The sequence below is a fragment of the Anopheles coustani genome, chromosome 3 (genome assembly GCF_943734705.1).
Source record: "Anopheles coustani chromosome 3, idAnoCousDA_361_x.2, whole genome shotgun sequence".
Taxonomy (NCBI): domain Eukaryota; kingdom Metazoa; phylum Arthropoda; class Insecta; order Diptera; family Culicidae; genus Anopheles; species Anopheles coustani.
In genome coordinates, this window is record NC_071288.1 from 10,588,221 (window position 1) to 10,609,525 (window position 21,305).

A 21,305-nucleotide genomic window follows, 5' to 3' on the forward strand; every position below is an offset into this window, starting at 1 on the left:
AAAACATTCGCACACACCATAAATGAAAATTTGCCTATAAAGTTAAATGAAACATAGGTTGGCTACACACTATTTTATCGAGAAGTATTTACAGCATCTGCTTATAACTTAAATTAATTTTTTTTATCGTGTTGAAAAGCATTATCATGAAAGAACTTTTATTTATTTTTAACTGCATAAACTCGTAGAAACAAACAAAATGTTACTCTCTTAACGATGCTGAGATAAACTTGTAGTAACCCAAAACATTGCTCTCTCACCGTCGTCCCCTCCCCCTCCCTCCCACCCCCCGATTGCCGCTTCTCTGAACAAATGTAAACTAGTTAACGGACGGAAACGAACCGTTCAACTGTCGTTCCCGGTTTTCCACCATGCCGTTCGGGAACCCATCACCTCGCTGTTTGGGCTAGAGATTGTTACGTTTTACAAATCATTAGTCTCAAACTTTCGAGCCTCCGCCCGCCCGGTGGCAGAACGCTGGAACGGAAGGTCACCTCGGGAAAGTCAGTCGTTGGAAGCATCCATCCATCAGCATACCGCCCGGCCAGCAAACCAGTCACTCCGGCAGTCAGGCAGTCAGCCAGTCAGTCATTCACTCAGTCACATGACGGACGTGGAGGGATGGAAGGGGCCGGGGACGTGCCAACTTCCGACGCACTGACACGTAAAGCTGCTGAAAGCTGTCCGTCCCTTTCGCCGGGTGAGTTTTAGCAGTTTGAAATTTTCCATAAATCATCCTCGGTCGGCAAAGAATAGAAAGGTTGAGGAGGAGGAAGTTTTTGGAGGGCAGTGAAGGGGGTGTGTTTTTCGCGCGGCGCATAGCAGCTCCGATTCCGCTTGCTTACATTCCGAGGAAAAACTGCTCGTGAACGAACGAAGGTTCGCTTCGGCTCGGAGCCAATGCCACAACATTTCAATCCTTTGCCCTCGTTGTTTGGAAAAGTTTTCCGTTGTTACAACCTCTTGTCCCGGGTTCGCCTTGCTTGCTTCACCTCACCACTTCGTCGCCGTTCGATTCAACCGACCGATCTTTGTCCCGGTGGGGTCCATTTGTCATAAGCGGTTGCTCGGAGAAAATGGCACTTTCCCGGGGTCGCGCGACCAGCTTCACACCGACTGCGGATTTGACACATTGCCTCTTGCAAGGGAGTTTTCTCTGCAAATCGGGTCCTTTCCCTTTCTCAAACGCCCCCCCACAGCCTGCTCGATCATTCGTGTTGTACAAGCACTTTAAAAACAATCATTCTCACGCCGCACCACCGGTGAGATTTGCCCTGTGTTGTATTTGAATCCATTTGTCGTCGGTGTATTGGGGCCGATTTCTTTCTAGTCGCTTTCGCCAGTCCCGTCCCTTGGTTTCACCCCATTCACGCACGGTGCGGTTATATAAAGGCCAGATTGCAGATGCCAACCCCGATGTGCTCGTGCGACCGTAGCAAGCGTGAAATAGTGGTGCTAAAATATGCAAACTTTTCAAGGAGCGAAACTTTACGCCGTTTGCGTGAAATTGAAAAACGCAAACGAATGCTTCCGTGGAATATGGATAGTTGTTTTTTACTTTGCCCTCGTTTCATCGTCACCGCTTTCTGCGAACTCCAGATCGCCATAATGGATGAAACTGTTTTCGCTTCGTGTGTCACTCTTGGTGCATTTTGTGCTTCAAACAGCGCGTTGTTTTCCCTTAATTCTATTTTATGTTTTCAATTTTGTTATTTTCCTTTACCAGCACAACAGTGAAAGGAATTAGAATGGACCGAACTTTTTCTTGGGGAAAACTATGCTACCGTCATTTCTTGCCCTTCCGGTGCACTATATTCATGGGAAGCCACCAGAGGCAGGACGTTTTGTCAACAGCAAATCAACTTTTTACCCGCTTAAAAAATATGCAAAAACGCACTCCACACTTCCGTTTCCGAAGCGATTCGACACAAAGCGAACCGCACCGTGTTGCACTTGCCAGTCGCAAGTCCAGGCGCTTCCGCTTGTGGCCGCAAATGACATTAACGCAACAAAAACCGAGGTGCATTTCCTTCCCTTGTCTTGGCAGACCGACGCGCACGAAGAATTTCCCGAGTGCAGCGACGGCTTCCGGCCGGCAGAGAAGGATAAATCTGTAGCCCGAGCGCTCGACGCAAATGAGCAAAGTTTCGCCAAGTGGTCGGAACGTCCTCGTTCCCTACACCTTGTTCACGGGTCCACACGGCGCCCGCTCGAGCCGTATCTCCTGTCATTCTGTTTTGCCCTCGCGTTTCCTGTTTCCGCTTTTCGTTGGAGTATATTTTAACGTTCCTTCTGCCAAGACGAACAGCGGCCCAACCGTTGCGGAAAGCCACCGCACATCGTTCCGTAGGGTATGGCAAAGAAATGCAACAGATGCCAACGTCCCACTCTCTCCCCTTTACGCTTCTTTCAGCGGCAACAAACTGCGACAAACCGTCGCAAACGTCACCGTCGACTGCACGGCACGATAAAAGAAACAAGCGCGCCAGGGTGTCGATTAACCCCCGAGCGAGCCCGGGCGAAGGCGTGGTGCACAATAATGGAAGGAAACTTTCTTGTCGTGCCACAATACAATGTCTTTCACGCTTTCCGCTCCGTTCCGGGACGAACGTGTCGAGAGACGCGTGTGCACTTAATGCACCTTTCGTGCACAATCCGGTGGCAGTGGATTCAAGGAATTTTAACACACACACACACACACACAAGTAAACGCACACATAAAGTGACTGCCGAGGTCGAAGCAACAGTCTGTGTCCCTCCCATGCTGCCCCGGATGCAAGCCACCGTTTCTATTATCGAAAGTCCGCTCCATCGTCGAGCCGTTCCATTTCGAAACGATCTTGCGCCTACACGTATGCAAACAGCACTGCACAGGAGGGGTTCTTTTGTTCCCGAGCAAAGCGACCGTTTCACCGACCTTCCTCACGCAGCCGAGAGAACCGGTTTATCGTGTATGCCAGGCATGTAACGGAATTGTTTTCGAAAGGCTTCCTCACCCTTGTTCCCCGCTCGTAAGAAGTGAAGACCATTTGAGATTGTGTGTACTTGTGCGTGTCTGTGGCGTCGTTGTAACCGCTTAATAGCACGTATTTCCGGTGCATTGGAAGCGAAAACATTATCCCGAAAAGCATGGCCTCCCGAGCGTCTGTCAACCTGTGATGTGTCGTGTTGTGTTGCGGTTCCATTCATTGTTGCATTATTCCCGATTGTGCAGCCATTATGCGCTTTGGTGCATTGGCTTGGTTGCTGCACTTTCGATTAGGCGGGACGGGCACAGAACGATGCCTTAGTTGTTTTAACGATGCAGTCAACTACAATGGGTGTTATTTGCAGCCTCAAAAGGAATGAACATTGTTCACCATATAAACAATGTCACAACACGATTCTGAATCAAAAGGAAGGTTGATAAAATCTTAGTAAAATTAAATGAAGATTAAGTGATGTTTTTAGACAGACAGAAATGTATTTTCTTCTCAACACTAACTATTTTGTGGAGCATTAATTAAAATTTGGTTATTGTTTCCAAATTAATTGTAGACTTCCATCTTTCAAGGGAAATCATTTTATGACAGAGTAAAACAAGATAGGGCATAATATTTCAAGCAACTCATTTACCTTGTCCTCTTCAGGTCCAGGTCTATTGTGCTCACATCTCGTTTATTCTAATATCCACGCAATTATTGTCCCATTAAATGACACCGCTTTGCTCTCAATCTGTCCTCGCCAATAACGAACTCGAGGCTAATCGTTTTTGTCCGCGCTCACACCCCCGCCCATGCGATCCCCGACCACTGATTTGTTTCTGAGATTGCCCAGAACAGATTTTTTTATTCCATTTTGTTTGCTTTCATATTTGCTCGCCGTCTCTGCCCACGCTTGAAAACCTGCCTTGTACCGGTAGGTCGAAAAGCACCATGCGCCTCCATCAACTACTAAATCAAGTCACAACATTGCTGTCTAATTATGTCGGCCCCCGGTGGACGACCCGAAGTCGAGTGAATAACGTTAAAAAATGGTCAGGGCAAAGGGCAACGGTGGGAGCGAAAATAAAAACAACACCCAAGGGACGGTGTGGGTGCTTAACAATGGAAAAAAAACCGGTGCGGCCAAACATACCCAAAAACAGACGAAAAACAACGGAAAGCTGAAATCGCGATACAGAGTCAGTTTTTGAGCTCTCTCAGCCACGGTCTCCGTTGGGTGTATAGCAGGTATTCCATGGTCCCACGGAAAGCTGGACAAAAAGACGAACCAAGGGAAGAACAATCAACCATTTCAAGTGGCACCGGTGGGCTTTTCCTTCCAGCGCACGATGAGTTGCCATTGTCTTTAGCGTTTCCGCGAAGGGAGAGATTTTTTGAAGTCGGTGCTTTCCAACCGGTGCTCCTCTGCTGGCCGCCATTCGGGTGGGCATAAATCGTTCGCGCCTTTTGTTTCGCCACACACCAGGCACAACAACAACAATCATTTATTTCCCGAATAGAAAAGACGAGAAGAGAGAACGTGGGAACCGAATTGGGGGGAACGGGATGTAAAGGGCCTGGCCATGAATACATTCAGAGCGAATGCAGTCAAAGGTCAGAAAAGAGAGAAGAAAAATTTGAACCGACAGCCGCGGCCTTCTAGGCCATCGCCGCTACCCTGTGCGCACCGGGGAAAATGGCCGGAAATGAGTGACGGGGAGGAAAAATTGTAAGAAAAATAAAGTAAGAATAATGAAGCAAGTGTTTTTTCTTCTGCCTGCGCCAGTTTCGGGATTTCGTTCGGTTTGCTTCATCTTTCGCATGCTTGGAAACGCGGGAATGCTTTTATATTCGCTTATTTGAGCAACATTTTGGCCGCGACACAAGCTGACAACAGCGGTAAGTAAAAGCAATAGGACTTGAATTATGCTGGAGGAAAAACAGCGCCGGTGAAGAACACAAAAAAAACTGAAGGAAGGAAAAACCGTTCGAACGAAAGCCGACAGTCGAAACGAGGCAAACGCAAGCTGCTGCCGGTCGGCTTTAGTTTCCTTCGTTTGTCCGGGTGACATTTTTTCCCCTCCACCCTCCATGGCCATCGGACACCCGGGCCGAGAGCCGCCGGAAAATCGAATAGCGTGAGACAAATTTGCATTCCATTGAGTAAATTTTAATATTGAGCCAATTACGCGCCATTTCGGGCCCATCGGCTGAGTGGTTTTTCCTATTGCCCTCGTCCGGTTTTCACGCTCGCCTTGGTGGCGAAAAAGGAAAGACCGACGCCTCGGGTGCGGTTGATTGGCGATGGAAGAGATGAAGAAAAAAATAATAAAATCCAAACACAGAAAAGAAAAGCCGTCCAAGGCAAGATGATTGGGTGTGAAAATCGGCCGGCGTGTTCCCTTTGGGCGAATCAATACGAAATACACGGGGCCCGCTAATTTGCAGATTCGAGCAGGCTGTTTAAATTATGTCTTCCACCTGATTCGGCAGTCGGCCGAGCCTCGGGACCGTTCTGTATTGGGCAATTGTTCAATACCGGTACAAACTGGCGATAAGCGTAAAATAGCTTGCTTTTTCCACGTGCCGTTTTTCTCGCGCGTGTAGCACCAAGATGAAAAAAACGGAGAATGGATTCGATATTAGGATTTTTTGTTAAGCATTCCAATACATTTTTTTCATTTTTCATTTTTTTTGCTGAATCTATACATTGAATTCGTTCTGTTGTTTAAAGGGATGTGTATTAATTGCAATGTCTCGCACAATATTTAAAACATACTCTCAATTTTGTTGTAGTTACTGCGTTGCTTTAAAGGTTTAAAACTATTCTTCGAAGGATTTAAAGTATAGTATTTCAGTAATTTGAAATCGGAGGGTTTTTTCGTATAGAGTGTACTTGAAATTATGATATAATAAGTTTTTTTTAACTTAAAGAGTGCTATAAGACATTTATATTTAATGGAACTTGTTAATTATAAAATTGATGAAATATATTCATCATTATTCGAAATTATAAAATTCATATGACGTGAACTCTTTTATAATTCTTCGTTATCGAATTCACATCATCGTCAGACATACATTTTAATCACCACCTGTTATTGGGGAACTATCAACTGGAACCAGCCCATTCTCACCTGCACCATCGCCCCTTCAACGACCACCAACAGATGATGAGACTTCAGCCAGCCTCCAGAAACTTTCCATATCAATTACGGGTCACATACATTTATGAAGTCCCCCGGCCGAACCTCCCGGTGGGAGTTTCAACTTTCAACCTTCATCGTTCGGAAAAGTTCTCATTTTGATCTCGCACTTCCCGCACACCGGCGCCACCGTTCACCCAGCGGCCCGCCATTGCGCCAGGGTCAATCAATCCTTGGCCGACCACGGCCCACCACGGCGAATGGTAAACTTTGGTAAACTTTTTTACCGCATCACAAGGCACCCTCGCATTCCCTCGTGCAATTCACACACCCTTCCGATGGCTGGTGGAGAGGAGGAGGGGGGTTGGCCGAAAATTTGCGGAAAAATATGTCCACCGTAAATTGAATCTGTGGTAAACGGTGGTTGTGGCCCGGGCGACAATTTATTCGCTCGCTCATTGGGTAAAGCGCTCGCCCACACAGGACTGATATTAAATTACTTCCCAACTGGCTAGAAAAGAGGTGTGGAAGAGGAGGTGGTTTGTGGTACAGGGAAGCCGGTGGGTGTTCTTCCACTTCCCCACCATTTCTCGGTGATGCTTTCGTTGAGCGTAAGAGGATTCGTTGCCCTTCTGCACTTTTCCACGTGCAGCTTGAGGCGCTTCGTGAGGTTGATTTCATTCCTCCCTCCACCTACTCTCCAAGCCCTGTTTTTACACACTCCAAACACCCCCGCCTTCCGGACGCAGGTAGGGCGTGAAAAATGGCCCATTTGGTGGTACTCCTTTGGGCCATCTCGCGTCAGCGCGCGGTTCAGCGAAGGAAGGATGCGACTCGAAATGAAAATCCTGTACCGGCGCACCGAAAACCATCCACACGTATCCCCCTTCCGTGTGTGCGGCACACGCCATTTGTGACATCGGCGCTCTGTCATCATATTTTCGCAGCGCTTCCGCCGTGCGGCTGGAAGGTAAAACTAAAACTGACATCGTAATTCGCCCTCCGGGGAGGCGTTCCGCCGTTGGCTTGGCGAAAAATTACTTAAATTGCACATGGAAAGTTTCACTTCCCGACCGTCACCGATTTTTCATCGTTGCGCTCGGTAGAAAAACACGCGCACGTCACGCGTGGACCGTTGGGGGGAGGCAACAGCATAGCGCCATCAATCGGGGTCAACACTGGTGCTCCCTTGTGTCGCACGCTCAAGCGAGCTGCAGGGTTGAAACACATTTCTCGCAGATGTTAGGCGGTTTGAGGACCCGGGTTGTGGCGCAATTGCCACTTTTAATTTATCACCACCATCATCATCATCATCATCATCAACCTGCTTGTCGGCATCGTCGTCATCTTCGTCATAAGGCGCTTGAGAGCGGTGTCCCGTGGTGCATCCAGCGGGAATCCACAAGCCGTTTGCGCCAAAGCACCACAAGAAGGTGATAATGTATGAAAATTCATTCGCCAAATTGAATTACACGACGACGGAGCGCACCTTTGGCGTGATTGTGGAAAGGTTCTCTTTTTTATCTCTTGCACGTCACGAGTTGTTGGAAAATCAAGCTCTCGAAACGGAGAGGAGCTAACGCGGCTCAAAACACTTCAAAAGTTGGGCTTATGGCATTAAAAATCCTGCCATGATTGTGCGCGTTTATTACGCTACGTTCCATGAATATGCCTAGACATTTTAATAAAGACTATCGTTTATTGTTATTTTGAATAACTAAAGCATCCAAACAAAATGTTCCGTCATGAACTAGTGCGATTTATATCAGAAAATTACTGCAAGTTATATCAGAAAATTATGTACTAATGAATTGCATATCACCTTCCATCGCAACACGAAACAATGATCAACTATGTTCAATAACACGCTTTGTTGGTTCTGGTAGTTGATAATGAAAAGTCCTTCCGTTACCCGTCCTCCTTTAACCTTAAAACCAGCTCGACGATGTAACAATATTAATTTACAGAGATATTGCATACGTGCACCGAGAAGCATACTGTAAAAGTCCGTTAAAAAAGGTAAACACATGCGAAAACGAGGGAAACATATTTAATCATGGAAGTTTTTTTTGATAGAACAACATCCAACGATAACATACTTCGGACGAGCTTCGAGAAAATGGTACGAGTTGCGCTAATTTATGCTAAACCAAATGAAAAGTTGCAACATCAGACCCAGCAACGAAACGCTATGCTACATCTTCTTGTTTTCACTACATTAAGCAAATCTACACCGACACCATCATGGGTGTATTCCGATGTTTTTCAAAATGACGCTTGTACCTGATGCATAATGAAAAAGATAAAAAAAAACTATGGGAAATAAATTAACTACATGCTCCGTATGAAGGAACTGCTTTTTAATCCATGAACATTATTTTTATAGAAAAGAAATCTAATACATAATATACGATGAAATTTTAGAATCATAGGAAAAGTCTGAGTTCTTGTAAATAAGGGTCGATACTGGCTTGACTTTATTGATTTCCTATGAGAGATTACATCATTTATTAAAACATTCATCAAAGCTTTAAAAATTGGCAATAATGCCCACACTAAGAAAGACGAAACCCAAGATTCATGTTAACGACCAACCCAGCACCTAATGCTCAACAACCGCAAAACAAATCTTTGCAACCCTCACGCTTGACTTTTCCGACCCCGCCTGCGGTAGCTCGCGAAGGCCAAAAGTTGGTCTATTTGCTTATCGACAAAATCGTGAAGTAATAAATTTCTACTTTCTTTTTGCTTCCAACAAATTCTGGCAGTAGACGAGGTGCTCATTCAGCTCGGTTTGTTTGCGCAATAACATCAACAACAAAACATCCGTACTTCCTTTTCTAGCAACTTTTCCTTCCAACGGGGACAAAAGGAAAGTATGCAGTACGCTCTTAATACCGACATCCGAAGAGCGTCGAAACAGGAAGAAAACAATCCTGCCCCATTATTACAACAGCTTCGCAGTGGCGTGGCAAAAGGCAGCCTCCTATTGCTTCTTAATCTTTCCGAAAAACGTCCCAATAAACCAATCCCCTCCGCCAGCCGGAGGACGGAATGGCGATGTTGGGGCGACGAGATCTCCATAAAAAGTATCGGCAAGTTTATGATTTAGTGATACGGATCGTTCCGCAACAGCTAAGGCATTGAAACCGTGCACTTCTTCCGTCCCGGATGATCTCCGGGTTCCGGCCTTGGAGCTTCCTTTCGGGCTGGTGTTGGTGTGCCTCTACCTCCAACGCCGAGGTACGGACCATTTGCTGCGAAGAGTGATGACATAAAAATAGCCAGCAATGAAACTCGGTACATATGGTCACCGTCGCCCACGCCCTCTCCGTTGCCCTGTGAGTACCTCGTAAAGAAGGTACATTTATGACTACATCACTTGGGACGGGAGCAAGCTCCTCCGCTCCCGGTCTCGTCCACCGATAGCACAAATCGATCGGATTGTGTTATCGAGCACGACCGATAAACATAAAATCGCAATAAATATTTCTCTCTCATTGAGATTATGCTCCCCATCGTCGTGCGCTCAGGGAGTCAGCTGAAAACCTTACCTGACCCAGGCATGCCTCGAGACACCGATGAGCCTCCGGTGAGGATTGTTCCAGGGCTTAGCTTCACCGAACGCTTTCCACTGGCTCATCCCATGGAGCTTTTCCGGTGAGGCTTCTCAGGCGAACGATAGGCGACAGTATTGCAATTCAAATCCTCCTTAGGCTTCCCTTTTTGCCCTCCCAGCAAATATTTCACCAGATTTGCCAGCCGAAGCCTCCGGAACCGAACGGTAAAGCAACGGGAAGGGAAACGAATGGAAACAAACAAACAACTCCCCTCCGATCGGGCAGGACTTCCTAGTGGTCGTAAAAAGTTGTTGTGCCATAAAAGGCCACCCAGCTCGCCCTTCCCGCTTGGGAGCGGATCGGAAACGATGCTGTAAACATTGACCACCAGATGGCACTGGTATCGATCGTGGCATTGGTTTTGATGCTGCGAAAAAGCCGGGAGGAAGTAACAACGACCACGGGCGCTTCCGTTGTCCGCTGCCCTTACGGCGTGGGACAAATGGTCGTGAATGGGATCGATAAATCTTGGAGGATTGTCAGGCGCCCGGGAGATTGAGAACTCAACGCACTTCGGCCCCGGAGTGTCCGGAGGTCCGCTTCGACTATATTATTCATAACGATTTGCTCCATTATGCAACCACGAGAAGGGGTTCTCCGAAAGCGGGGGCTGCAGCAAGGCCGAAGGTTCTGGCCCGCCCTCCTGGGAGCCGTAAAACCCGTCTATCGATGGCGATGGTCGGTTTCGGGTGGCCGTGAAGTTTGATTAGATTTTCCGCCGGCAATCGGGAACCTCTTCCATTCGGTTGACATCGATTTGTCTTCACTCGTGAGCCCGGGTGCGAACCTGTTGGGGGTTATGAAAATTAAACCAGCGCATCTGAAACCTCGCTCTCATTTATGTCTTCTTTTTTCCCCCGCAGGTCTACAAAACGATTGAAGAATCGCGAACCACCACGGACAACCTGATCTCGAGCACGTTGACGGTCCGATTGCACCTCCAGAGCTCGCACTTCGGCTCGGGCCTGATGCCGGGCATGGGCGGTCCGTCGGGAGCCGGCGGCGCCCTGTTGCTGCGATGTACGGCCACCATCGGGAAACTGTACGAGCAGTACACCGAGATGGAGCTGGGCGTGCCCCAGCGGGATCCCATTCCGGCGCGAGGTGAGTACCGGGGGGGGTCTCGCGGGACAAATTCATCCTTTTCCCCTGCGGTGTTTAATCGGGACTGGAGGGTTTTGGTGTCCTTTGGGCAACTGCCCTCACCCAAAGCACGAGTGAAACTCAAATGCCCAGAAAATTCGGTCGAAACCACTACTGGAACGTCAGGACACTGTAAAGATGGATTTGCTTTCTGATTGAAACGGTTCCTATTTTACTTCCACCCGGATTGCTTTGATGTGCCCAACGGGTTCTAAATGGGACCAAATGGAGCATTAAGTAATTTGGAACATACGTCCCCTATCTGCTCGAACAACCAACGGAGCAAAACCGTCCTGATGAATCCATCGAGCCATCATACGTAATATGCAGCCAACCTAGAACAAAACCACTCGAAAAACCAGAGTAATATTTTACTATTTTGTATATTTCATTATTGAGTTTAAATCCTTCTTTCTCCTGACTCATATATATTTTTTTTTTTTACTACTCTTACTTGTGCTATGCCGGTAATTTGGAGATATTTTCAATATTTCATTTTTCTGCACTTTTTTGTAAGTTTCATCTTTACTAAAGCAAATTTAAAATGCAGTTATTTATAGTTTTACATTCTAACATACATAGGGCCAATTGGAAAACATCGTTTGTCGTATTTCATGTGTGAGAATTGTTCAGCTTAGGCATCAATGTTTATATTACTGTGATATATTTTTTTTATATATCTATATTGGAGCTAGGTATTTTAATAAATCATTCTCATTATTAATTATAAAACATACTCGACAGTTTATATGACAATAGATCTTTTCACTATTTTTTGTGAGAAATGTAGGAAAAAACAAATGGAAAAAAATATTCGGTAGTAATGAGGGTAGTTTTTATAGAATCTGACACTGTAAGCTTCATCTCTTTCTTTTAATCAACTGGATAATTTCTTGTGGCGCAACTATCAGCATAAAAGAGGATGTAATAAAACAATTCGCACACAACTCACTCACACTCCATTCTCGGATAACATTGTTTGGCTAGTTAAGCAGCCACATTGTCTATTGGCGCCGTGTTCCGTACAGACGTTTCTAGAGCAGCTTCAAAAACAAACCTCTCAGCTGGAGTTTCTCCCCCTCCAGCCCACCGTGCAACCCTTGTGGCAGCAAATGAGGAAAACTCAATCAGAAAACGGGGAAACACGAAATGGACGTGCACTATCTTGCGCCGTGATTAATGGCCTCGCCGCCATTACGAAGCTTTCCAGAACAAACCTTGCCCTCCGGCAAGGGGAGGGGCGGAAAAACTGAGGAAAGTGGGAAAGATTCTTGCAAATGTCGAGTCGTAGGATTCTATTGATTCCCCAGCGCTTCATCAGCGGTGGCCAGGCCGGGAAATTGCTGCCCCGAAAGCTAATCAACAGATGTTTTCCCGGACACTTCTGCTGCGAGTCGTTTCGATTTCGAAAGGGAAATCGTACCCCCTCTTTTCTCTTCGGCTCGCTGAAGCTCCAGCAGTCGTAATATTTTCCAGCACGCACCAACATATCCGGATCGGAGCTGGGCCGGTTTTTCCAAGATGCCATCGGTTCGGCCCTTGAGCTCGAGGGTGAAATTGATTTATCATTCCGCCACGACCGAAGAAACCGACCACGGCTCGCTGGGTGTCCTTACCCTAACCCCCCCCCCCCCTCCCCCCCACCCCTCTACCACATCCGGCTTCACTGACCGGAAGGATGATCAAACGGACATTTGGGGCCAATTTCGAGTGGATTAGATTAGTTCCGGTTGAGCTGGGGTCACCCACTGTCGGGAAAAATGTGGGAAAGAATATAGAAAAAACTAAGAAAGCCAAAGTCCGTGAGGAAAGTAAAGGTAGCACTAGCGGGAAAAAGAGAATCTAAACGGAGTTACAACCTCATCATCATGACTGGTCGGAAAATGCCATCGGACCAAAACGCGAAACCAAAGCATCCATGCGTGAGTGTGTGTGTGTGTGTGTGTGTGTTGTGTGCGCTCTAGACACCCTCTCGTCGCTTTTTCTTTTCTCTTCCAAACTGTGAACGGGAAAAACTCACCGAAATTTGCTTTGATGCCAAACTGCGGCACGAACTAGCTCCGCGCAGAAGAAAAGAATCTTCACCCAATTTATCCATTTCGCGTCAGCTTGGCCCCCCCCCCCGGGGTGGCTTCCCCTGTCCCACCCCCACCTTTCCCCCCTTAATCAACCGAATAACGCTTTTTCCGACAATCTGATTAGGATGATTTGGCACTTCTTCGAGTGCCGTCAACAACCGAGGAAGCGGGAAGGCAGAAAGGCGGCCGTGTTGCGGCCTTTCTTGTACATTTCTTTTCTTTCCCTATCTCCCGACACAGCTTTACGAAGAACATCCCATTGTTCTTTGCCGGAGCTTCGCGGAAAGCTCGAGCACGGAAAGTCCGGGAATTCTGCCAACGGAAAGCGGGTCCCATCCTTTTCCCGCGTGTCATCGGGCGGCTCGGAAAAAGGGCCCTTTGCGATGGGCCTCCTTGTTTTGCTGCACTGTAGCAGCTCGCGCTTTTTCCTAATGGGAAGAAGGGTTTTTTATTATTTGCTCCCGTTCGCGCGCGTGTGAGTTTGGCGGTACCGAGCTGAGTTCTAAATTTAAATCGCTTCCCTGGCATGTCAAATGGCTCTTCTTTGGACCGTAGCCCATCGGGGAATCGAAGATGAAACAGAACGGCAGCCAAAGTCTGATTAAAAGATCGATAAATGACGCCTAGAAAGTCCGAAGAAGGGCTCCATTTTTTCGACAACAAAAAAGAACCACCGAAAAGGTCTCATAAAATTTGGACACAAAAAGGAGAGGTACTCGAAACCAGGATCAAGCTCCCACTGGCGGGCAGAAGTGTTTGCCGGCTTAGGATGAATCGTTTTTATTTTTGCCGGGAAATGAAAGAGTCAAAGCCTTGTTGAGAGCGATAAGAACGTTGCGGATGTCGAGAGGCACTTGAAAGGGGTTTTTAATTGATTAATCGAGAGATGAGGATGGGATTAGTGGAAAAACCCTACACACACACATATACTCACCGACGCAACGAAAAGCTGAAAGAAGCAAATTATCTATTTTTATCTGCAGATGAGGCTCGCTTTTTTCTAATTCATTTCATTCCAAAGAAAAGTCCCAGCGTGTGTTCGGTTGAGCCTGTCAAGCAAAAAGCGAATAAAAAAGGAGTAGCAAGTTTGTTCATTGAAGCATTCACTTAAGCTCAATGAATAAATCTTAATAGGGTTCGAAGCCACCAAACTGAACGAACAACAAAGGAAACACAATAACAAAATCCCTTTTCTATCCTCGATGCACAAATTAGCTAATGGATGTACGGAGTCGAATGCCGGGAGGGTTCTGATGATTTCAGCCAAGCGTCTAAATTGGGCAGAAATGAAAAAATTAGCTCTATGCCAAAACAAGTCTTGAACTTTGCGAAAATTCTTTTCACGTACCACAATGATTATAGCCTATTTTTAGGGTTGAAAAATAGTTGAAGACATAAGTGAAGCCCTGACTGCTTCAGTTCCGTGTATTCCACTCAAAGTGCAGGACAATTTCAATTCAATACGGCAGAAATCACCCCACAGTACGATTCGTATCAACACCCTCAACCTATTTCCAAAGATGGCGTAAGCTTATTTTTCATTCAACAATTCTCTTCCTTCTTCCATTCGCAGTTACATCATCCAGCGCCACAAGGATATTCCCTCGCGTCCAAGGATTCTTCCAGGGTGGCTGGACGCTTCTCCTCAGCGCGCTGCTCACCATGGGCACTCTGCTCAACAGCCCCTCATTAGCCCCAATCAGCCCACCGCCCGCGCTGGGCTCCTCCGTGCTCGCGCTTCGAAGATAGTTCTGCTGGCCGCGGATGGACGAGGACGACACGGCTCTACAGGTGCTGCCCGCGGGCTGCTGAATGTCATTTGCTAACGAGAATCGATGTTTCCCACCTCACTGCCCCTTCCCCCGCCAGCGCCGACAGACACTCGCAAACAAAAAAAAAAAACAAACGCCAGATGGAAACCGGAGCCACCAACGCTGCTGCATTTCCGGGGACGATCTTATCAAACCACACCGGCGCGGTGCTTCCAGTGGGGTCAATTCGTCCTGGGACAAATTGACACTCTCGGCCCGACTGCTGCTGGGTCGATTTGTTTCTATTTTATTTTTCCTCATCACCTTTTCCCGTTTCATTTTTTTTCTCTGTCCACGCAATATTGGAAGGGCGTCTCGTTCACACTCACAACACTTACTCCGTTAATGATGCGGCGGCGCTACATCGGCTGGGCGAGCGGGGTGTGCGGGGAGCGGGGAGAAACTGAGGGTGAGGTTCAACAGCAGGGGGCGGGCAAGAAAATCCATGCAATTCCCAAAGTGAATGCCGGAAAGCGGCGGGAAAGTACGACGTTAATGATGGGCGAGTGTTTTGCAACGGGAGAAAAACAGGGAACGGGTTTTTCCAACACGTCGTGGGAGCAATACTTTCCTGCGCTTCGAATTCAGTTGCAGTTTCCTTCGTATAGGGGAGTTAAAAAACAGATTCCAACCACTAACACGAGCGCGGACATGGTGCGTTCATGCAATGCATTGAAATGCTGCTCGGAAAAGCGACCCCACCCTTTGCGAGAAAGGATTTCGTTTTTGTTTTTCATCCTGGATCCTGGTGCTAATCAACCGGTTTCGATGGCGAAACGTGGAGCATCGGACTTGGCAAATAGTAATTTAACTCATTCAATAATCACGGCAATGAAGCGACTTGTGTTTGCTCGGTTCAAAGGAGCGCAACGTGCAAAGTGAAATCGACACGATGTCATCCGTTCGAGTGAGCTCGTGCTGCAGCTGATCGAACTCGATTATTCTTTCCATTCGCTTTTTCTTTCTTTTAATTCTACTTCAAATGAAACACCACTCAACCGGTTACCGGGTTTTGGGTAGTGAAAAAAAACACAAAGAAAACGAAAATTCATACATATTTTAGCTGCAGGTGAATGCATCCACGAGCAGATCGAATGCAAACAACCGCGACGATTAGCAACGACCCTATCGACCCGGCGAGGGGTTTAACCGATAATGAGCGAAAGAAGCACGGGAACATCCCACATGTCGGCCGCAAAATCGACAAGAACTTGGCAAAACAGATCCCAACCACCCGTTCGGACAGTTTCCCCTGTCGGTTAGCGTTCAGTGAAACACGTGTAGTTTATTTTTCAACCCATTTTCCCTACCGTTTATCGGGATAAAAAACCCGTTCTGCCATACCGAAGCGGAAAACGGTGGAAAAATACCATTCGCAATTTAAACTCACGCGGTCGTGGAAAATAAAAATCTAACGAAAACGCGCCAAGCGGAGTAGTGCCCGGGTTGCCGAGGAAATGGAGGAAAAATGCAAAATCAAAATCGAACCCACCCTCACTACCGTCCGCATGCACAGTCGGGATGGAAACTCGCTCGAACGCGGTGGAAACTCATTCCCCCAGGCACGGAAACTGCTGCGCTCCATCGGAATCGAAGCGGGCAGGCGTTGAAGCCCTTTTCCTTTCCGTTGCTACTGCAGATGATGCTACTCATTGCTCGGGAGTACTCCCCCCCCCCCTCTCCCTCCTCCTTCCGCCCTTCAAATCGTGAGCGAAAATTTAATTGAAAATGAATAAATGAAGTTATGCTGCTTTGGTGCACCTTTCGTTTGATGTGCTGCTTTTTGCGCCGCGTTTGAACGCGATGCACAAAGTCGATACACGACGATGACGCTGATGATGATGACGATGATGATGATGATGATGCTGATGGCGATGGTGATGAGAAGTAGACTAAAATGAATATGCAATGCAGGCAGCAGCCCGGTCGAGACTGGGAGGCAATACCCTTTCGGGTGGCCGAATCGGTGAAGGTGGGATGTTGAAACAAATAGGTAAATTCAATTCGATTCCGCTTCTTTTTTTTTCTATAAATTAATTTGGCCTGCATTTAGCCCGAAATGTTCAACCCAGCCCTTGCACTAGTACGAACATTAAAAGCATGTTCCCAGCCTGGCCGGAAGAAAAACGGTCCGTTAATGCTGATGGTTGATTGCCGCTGGAGGGGAAAAGTTTGAAAATGTGGGAAAATAAAAACGGCAAACCGGGTGCCTGGGCGGCGAAAATAATACATCCGCGATCCCTACGACCTTCCAAGCCCATTGGACGATGCGATAAATTGAACCAATTTCATCAACCGGTGCGTGTGTAAACATTGATTTAATCAACAGGAGCTTAACGGTTGGCCGGTCACAGGTCGATTTGCTACTTTTACGCACGTACGATTTTATCGCGAGGCAAGTAAGGCGATGCAAACATGAAAAATCATCAACCACCCATTTCCACCCTCTGGTGAACTATTTTGAAACGGGAAAAAAATTAACGATTTCATGCACAAAATCATCCACTATTCGATCAAACAAGTTGTCCTGATTTTTTGTTGCTTGTTTTACCAAAGCCATCTACGTTTTTTTCCGATTGGCGTGTTCTACCAGCCGATATCAATCATTCAGTCGACAGTGTTGCGCTTAATTATTATTTCAAATTGTCAAGTGACTTAAATTACGCGAAAGAATGCGACCGTTTGTAGCTGATGGCACGCATCGCTTTTTCCATTAGCGGGAGCGGGAGGGGGGGGGCAACATTTTACGCGATTTTAATGAAACCAAGTGTCCCAACTGTCTGCCGGAAGTGTGGAAGGCGGGTCCGTTCGAGCGGGAAAACTGTGGAAATGTGGGGAAAAAAACACCGGAGAACACTTTAGAGCCCGCTCGCAGACCGACCGGTGGAAAGCGCGAACCCGCCGGGCAACTGTTTCCAGTTGGCCGGCCAAATGTGACTTGCAAATCAAGCCTTATGGCTTATGGTGCTCCCTCCCACTTATCGCCCCTTGCTCCACCGCAACGGCATCAGGTTCAGTCGACCTTTCCGTTGTTTATTGGCACAGGATAAATTGATTAATTCAATTGACGGGGAGGAATGGAATTGGAATAAATCGCCCAAAGCTCGGGCCAGCGCTCGGGCCAGACGCCGACACCAACACCAACACCACCCGTGGCTGCCCACCCACGTTGATTGAGTCGTGATCGATGACTTTTAGCCGTCGCGATCCGCGGATTGCTGGCGCGCTTGGCATATGCTCGCCTTCCTCGTTGGCCCATCGTCGTTGCTGTTGGTTTTGCTCGTTGAAACTAATGATACTCCGCCATCTTCGCCACTTCGAGGCGCAAAAAAACGAGCAAAACACCGCGACTCGCGCGCTGACGAATTATTATTCGACAGAAAATCAATTAACCGTTCATTAGTTACTAGTATCCGATTTGGGGCGGGATGCAGTGGGGAAAGGGGAGCTGGCCGCGGTGAGGCTTATAATTAATTTTAAATTTATTTTCATCGATCGTCGAGTGCAATTGCTGCCGAAGCGAATCATTTGATCTGTGCATCATAGTAGCCATTGGTTTCCGAATCCAGCTTAGAGCTAAATCCGGCCAAGCAAATCCTTTGAACCGTCGTGTTGATTTTCCCCAATATTTTCCTCCCTCTATACGCAAATACAGCTCACACAAGAAATGTTTGAGGGGAAAAGCGATAAGCCCGTTCGAATCCGCAAAACACTCCCAGTCATCATTGCGAAAAAAAAACCCTAGAGATTATAGTAATCAGTTCGAAGCAGCCGAAAGATGAAAGATGGAAGCTAATGATAAATAGAGTATAATGCAATGTAAATAGTTGTTACTGATAAGAGCTTTCGTTATTGGTAAGAATGAATAGAGTGGGGAAAAGGTGGCCAGCGAAGGAGCATGAGCTGAAAATGGCGCGCACCTTTCCCGGGCTCGAATCAACACTTTCAACTCATGCCACTAAGCGTATAAATAAACACTTTTGTTTTGTGGTTTGTACTCATTCCATTGGCCGATTTTCGGAGCACCTTTGATTGCCGCTAGCGGGAAAAAGTGGCGTATACAGAAAACGAAGCCATCGACCCAGATAACAACACGTCTAATTGATATGCAATGTCCAAACACTCGGTGGGCTAGATGTATTGATTTTTTTTTTAATTTATGATAATCCGCAGTCGACTGCACGTTCGGCTGCTGTGAATCATGAATGAACAGGATCGGCAAAAGGAAGCAGCAAAATTTCAATTGATAGAACAAGTCCTTAGGCTATTAGACGAAAACCCAACCCCAACCTTTAAGCAACAAAAGTAAATGGATGGGAAAACGAAAAAACAGAATAACTAAACCAAAAAAAAAGCTAATTCTACACGTTTGTTGATGTCATTAACTAAGTGCATAAGGAGAAGGAAAAAACGCGAAGGTCGCAAATATAAGAACGCTACGCATGCATACACCCGAATGGAAAACAAACCCAATTGCATGCCCATCCGGCAGATGAGCTCCTTTGATGTAGTCTAACCGTAGCGGATCAGTGGGCGAAAATCGAAAACAATATCCAATGCCCGGGTAATGTGAAAGAGATCTAAAATGAATCATAGAAGTACATTTATTAGACGGATCATTGGTCGAAGAGGCTAAACTGATGATAAAACCAAACAAACAAACAAAACACTGAATGGGATAGAAAAAAATTAAACTAATCAGAACCGAACAGAGGGGGAAACCGGACAGGTAAACGCAGGAACAGGCGAAGAGATTAGGTGGCTTTTTTGTAAAATGGTCGATACCGAACGTAGCATAGAAAGGCGAGCTGTGCAGCATATACGAATTAAGTGCGTGGCAAGGCCATTGCCGGTGGTGTCTGGAGGATGACGCAGGGTTGGAGCGAGAGTTTTGGTAATATTTTGAGACTTTTCATTTGCAAAACCGCAGTCGCTACACCGTAACTCTAGTGGGTCGAGTGCAGCTAACCATAGAGAGGGTGAAAGAAATATGTGAAATTATGGTTGAAATAAAGTGAATCCGAATGAACTGAATATTTGAGATTGTTCTTTTGAAACAGTTGAAAGAAAACATGTTTGCGCTTTTATTCTTATTTTAGGTGTTTTTCTAGGGGAAATATTTCTGTAATTATACAGCCAGATCGTTCGACTTTATTCAGATGTTGTTTTTTTATTTTCTTTGATATGTTTTCTTTCATTCTAACATATCTGTTAAGGCATGCAAAAACTGAATTTAAGGATAGAATCGTGAAAGACTTACGCAATGCTAATAATAATTTTAAGTTGTGAAGAGTTTTTAAATAGGAGATATCAATGACAGTTGATGACAAGTAAGTTAATGAACATCACAAAAGAAATTAATTTTGATTTTGATCTTGTGTAACAATATTTTTTTTTTAAATTAACACAGACATAACCACACATATACCATAGAACGCACAGTAACAAATCTTAATTTAAAAACCTTCAAATAAAGAACAAACTAAAAACCACACGAAAGAAAAGTATCTTGCATATGAAAAATACTTCAACTCATTCCCGACAGAGATGTTCCTTTCAAGGAAGGGGCAACGATTACGGGACGAAGTATAAAAATATACAACACCTTCCCTGCGGCAGCAACAGTCAATGCGCTTAAGACACTCCATTAATCATTTGTCATTAATTATGAACGCGGAGGAATGGAGTGCGGGTGGTGCAACCGTTCCAGTTGAAACAATTTTCGGTCCCCCATCTAGTTCAGCCCCCGGAGCGTCTTCCAGCAGGACGACGAATGGCCATGATTAGCGCCAAGCCCGGTTAAGTCGGCCAAAGACAAGCTGGCCAACGGTTCATCTCCATCATCGCCACCGTCGTCAGGCTCGTCATCTTTGCCCGCTGTGGGCGTCCTGTTTCAGCGGGTCGATGTCATCCGTCCGCAGCGCGTCACCGGAAGGACTTCCCGACGGAAGTGGCGCCCTGCTGGCTCGGGCCCGAGCTCGGCTGCACGAACAAAGGACACGCGAGGGATGAAAGTGAGATCATTTATCAGCGCCTGGCAGGAGTTTAAGTGAGAGATTATCGCCACGAGACAGTCCGGGAGCAGCGCCATTGTTCCGGAAGTGTTGGCCGTTGTGCCGTCGCCCAACCGATGCTGCAGTTGCTGCTGCTGGTGGTGTTGCTGCTGGCGGTGAAAAATGGTTTTATAAGGATTGCCATCCCGGTGCCATTTCTCTCTTCGGCTCAGCTCAACTCACTGAATCATTCATTTGAATGGATTTCCGACTGCTTTCGTCAGGCGAGGTGAGAATTTAGCATACGGACGACGCTCCACCTAGCCAAGTCGTGGGAAAAATAATCCCGAAACAGCGTGGGAACAAAACCGGCCACCACCAGGACGGGTGTAAATTTTCTTGTCCAACGAGCTTCGGCGGGGGCCGAATTGATCAATGCACTACACTATTCATTCCGCTGTTTTTCTGGATCCGTTGCACACAATCAAACAAAGGATGTGCAAGGATGTTTTCGGGCATCATTCCAGGGAGAGTTTTCAGCATGTATTCAG

The 21,305-nt window shown here is 46.7% G+C and overlaps 2 protein-coding genes across 2 annotated transcripts in view; both read left to right on the top strand.

Moving 5' to 3' along the window:
- Window positions 1-14,699, top strand: part of LOC131260746 (uncharacterized) — a 106,590-nt gene extending 91,891 nt beyond the window's left edge. Inside the window, exons 6-7 of the mRNA XM_058262553.1 lie at window positions 10,593-10,833; window positions 14,524-14,699. Of these exons, the coding sequence (XP_058118536.1) occupies window positions 10,593-10,833; window positions 14,524-14,699 (417 nt within the window). The remainder of the gene's footprint in view (window positions 1-10,592; window positions 10,834-14,523) is intronic.
- A 410-nt stretch (window positions 14,700-15,109) lies between these two features.
- LOC131260750 (mucin-2) overlaps window positions 15,110-21,305 on the top strand; it is a 101,334-nt gene continuing 95,138 nt past the window's right edge. Inside the window, exon 1 of the mRNA XM_058262561.1 lies at window positions 15,110-15,245. Within this exon, the coding sequence (XP_058118544.1) occupies window positions 15,110-15,245 (136 nt within the window). The remainder of the gene's footprint in view (window positions 15,246-21,305) is intronic.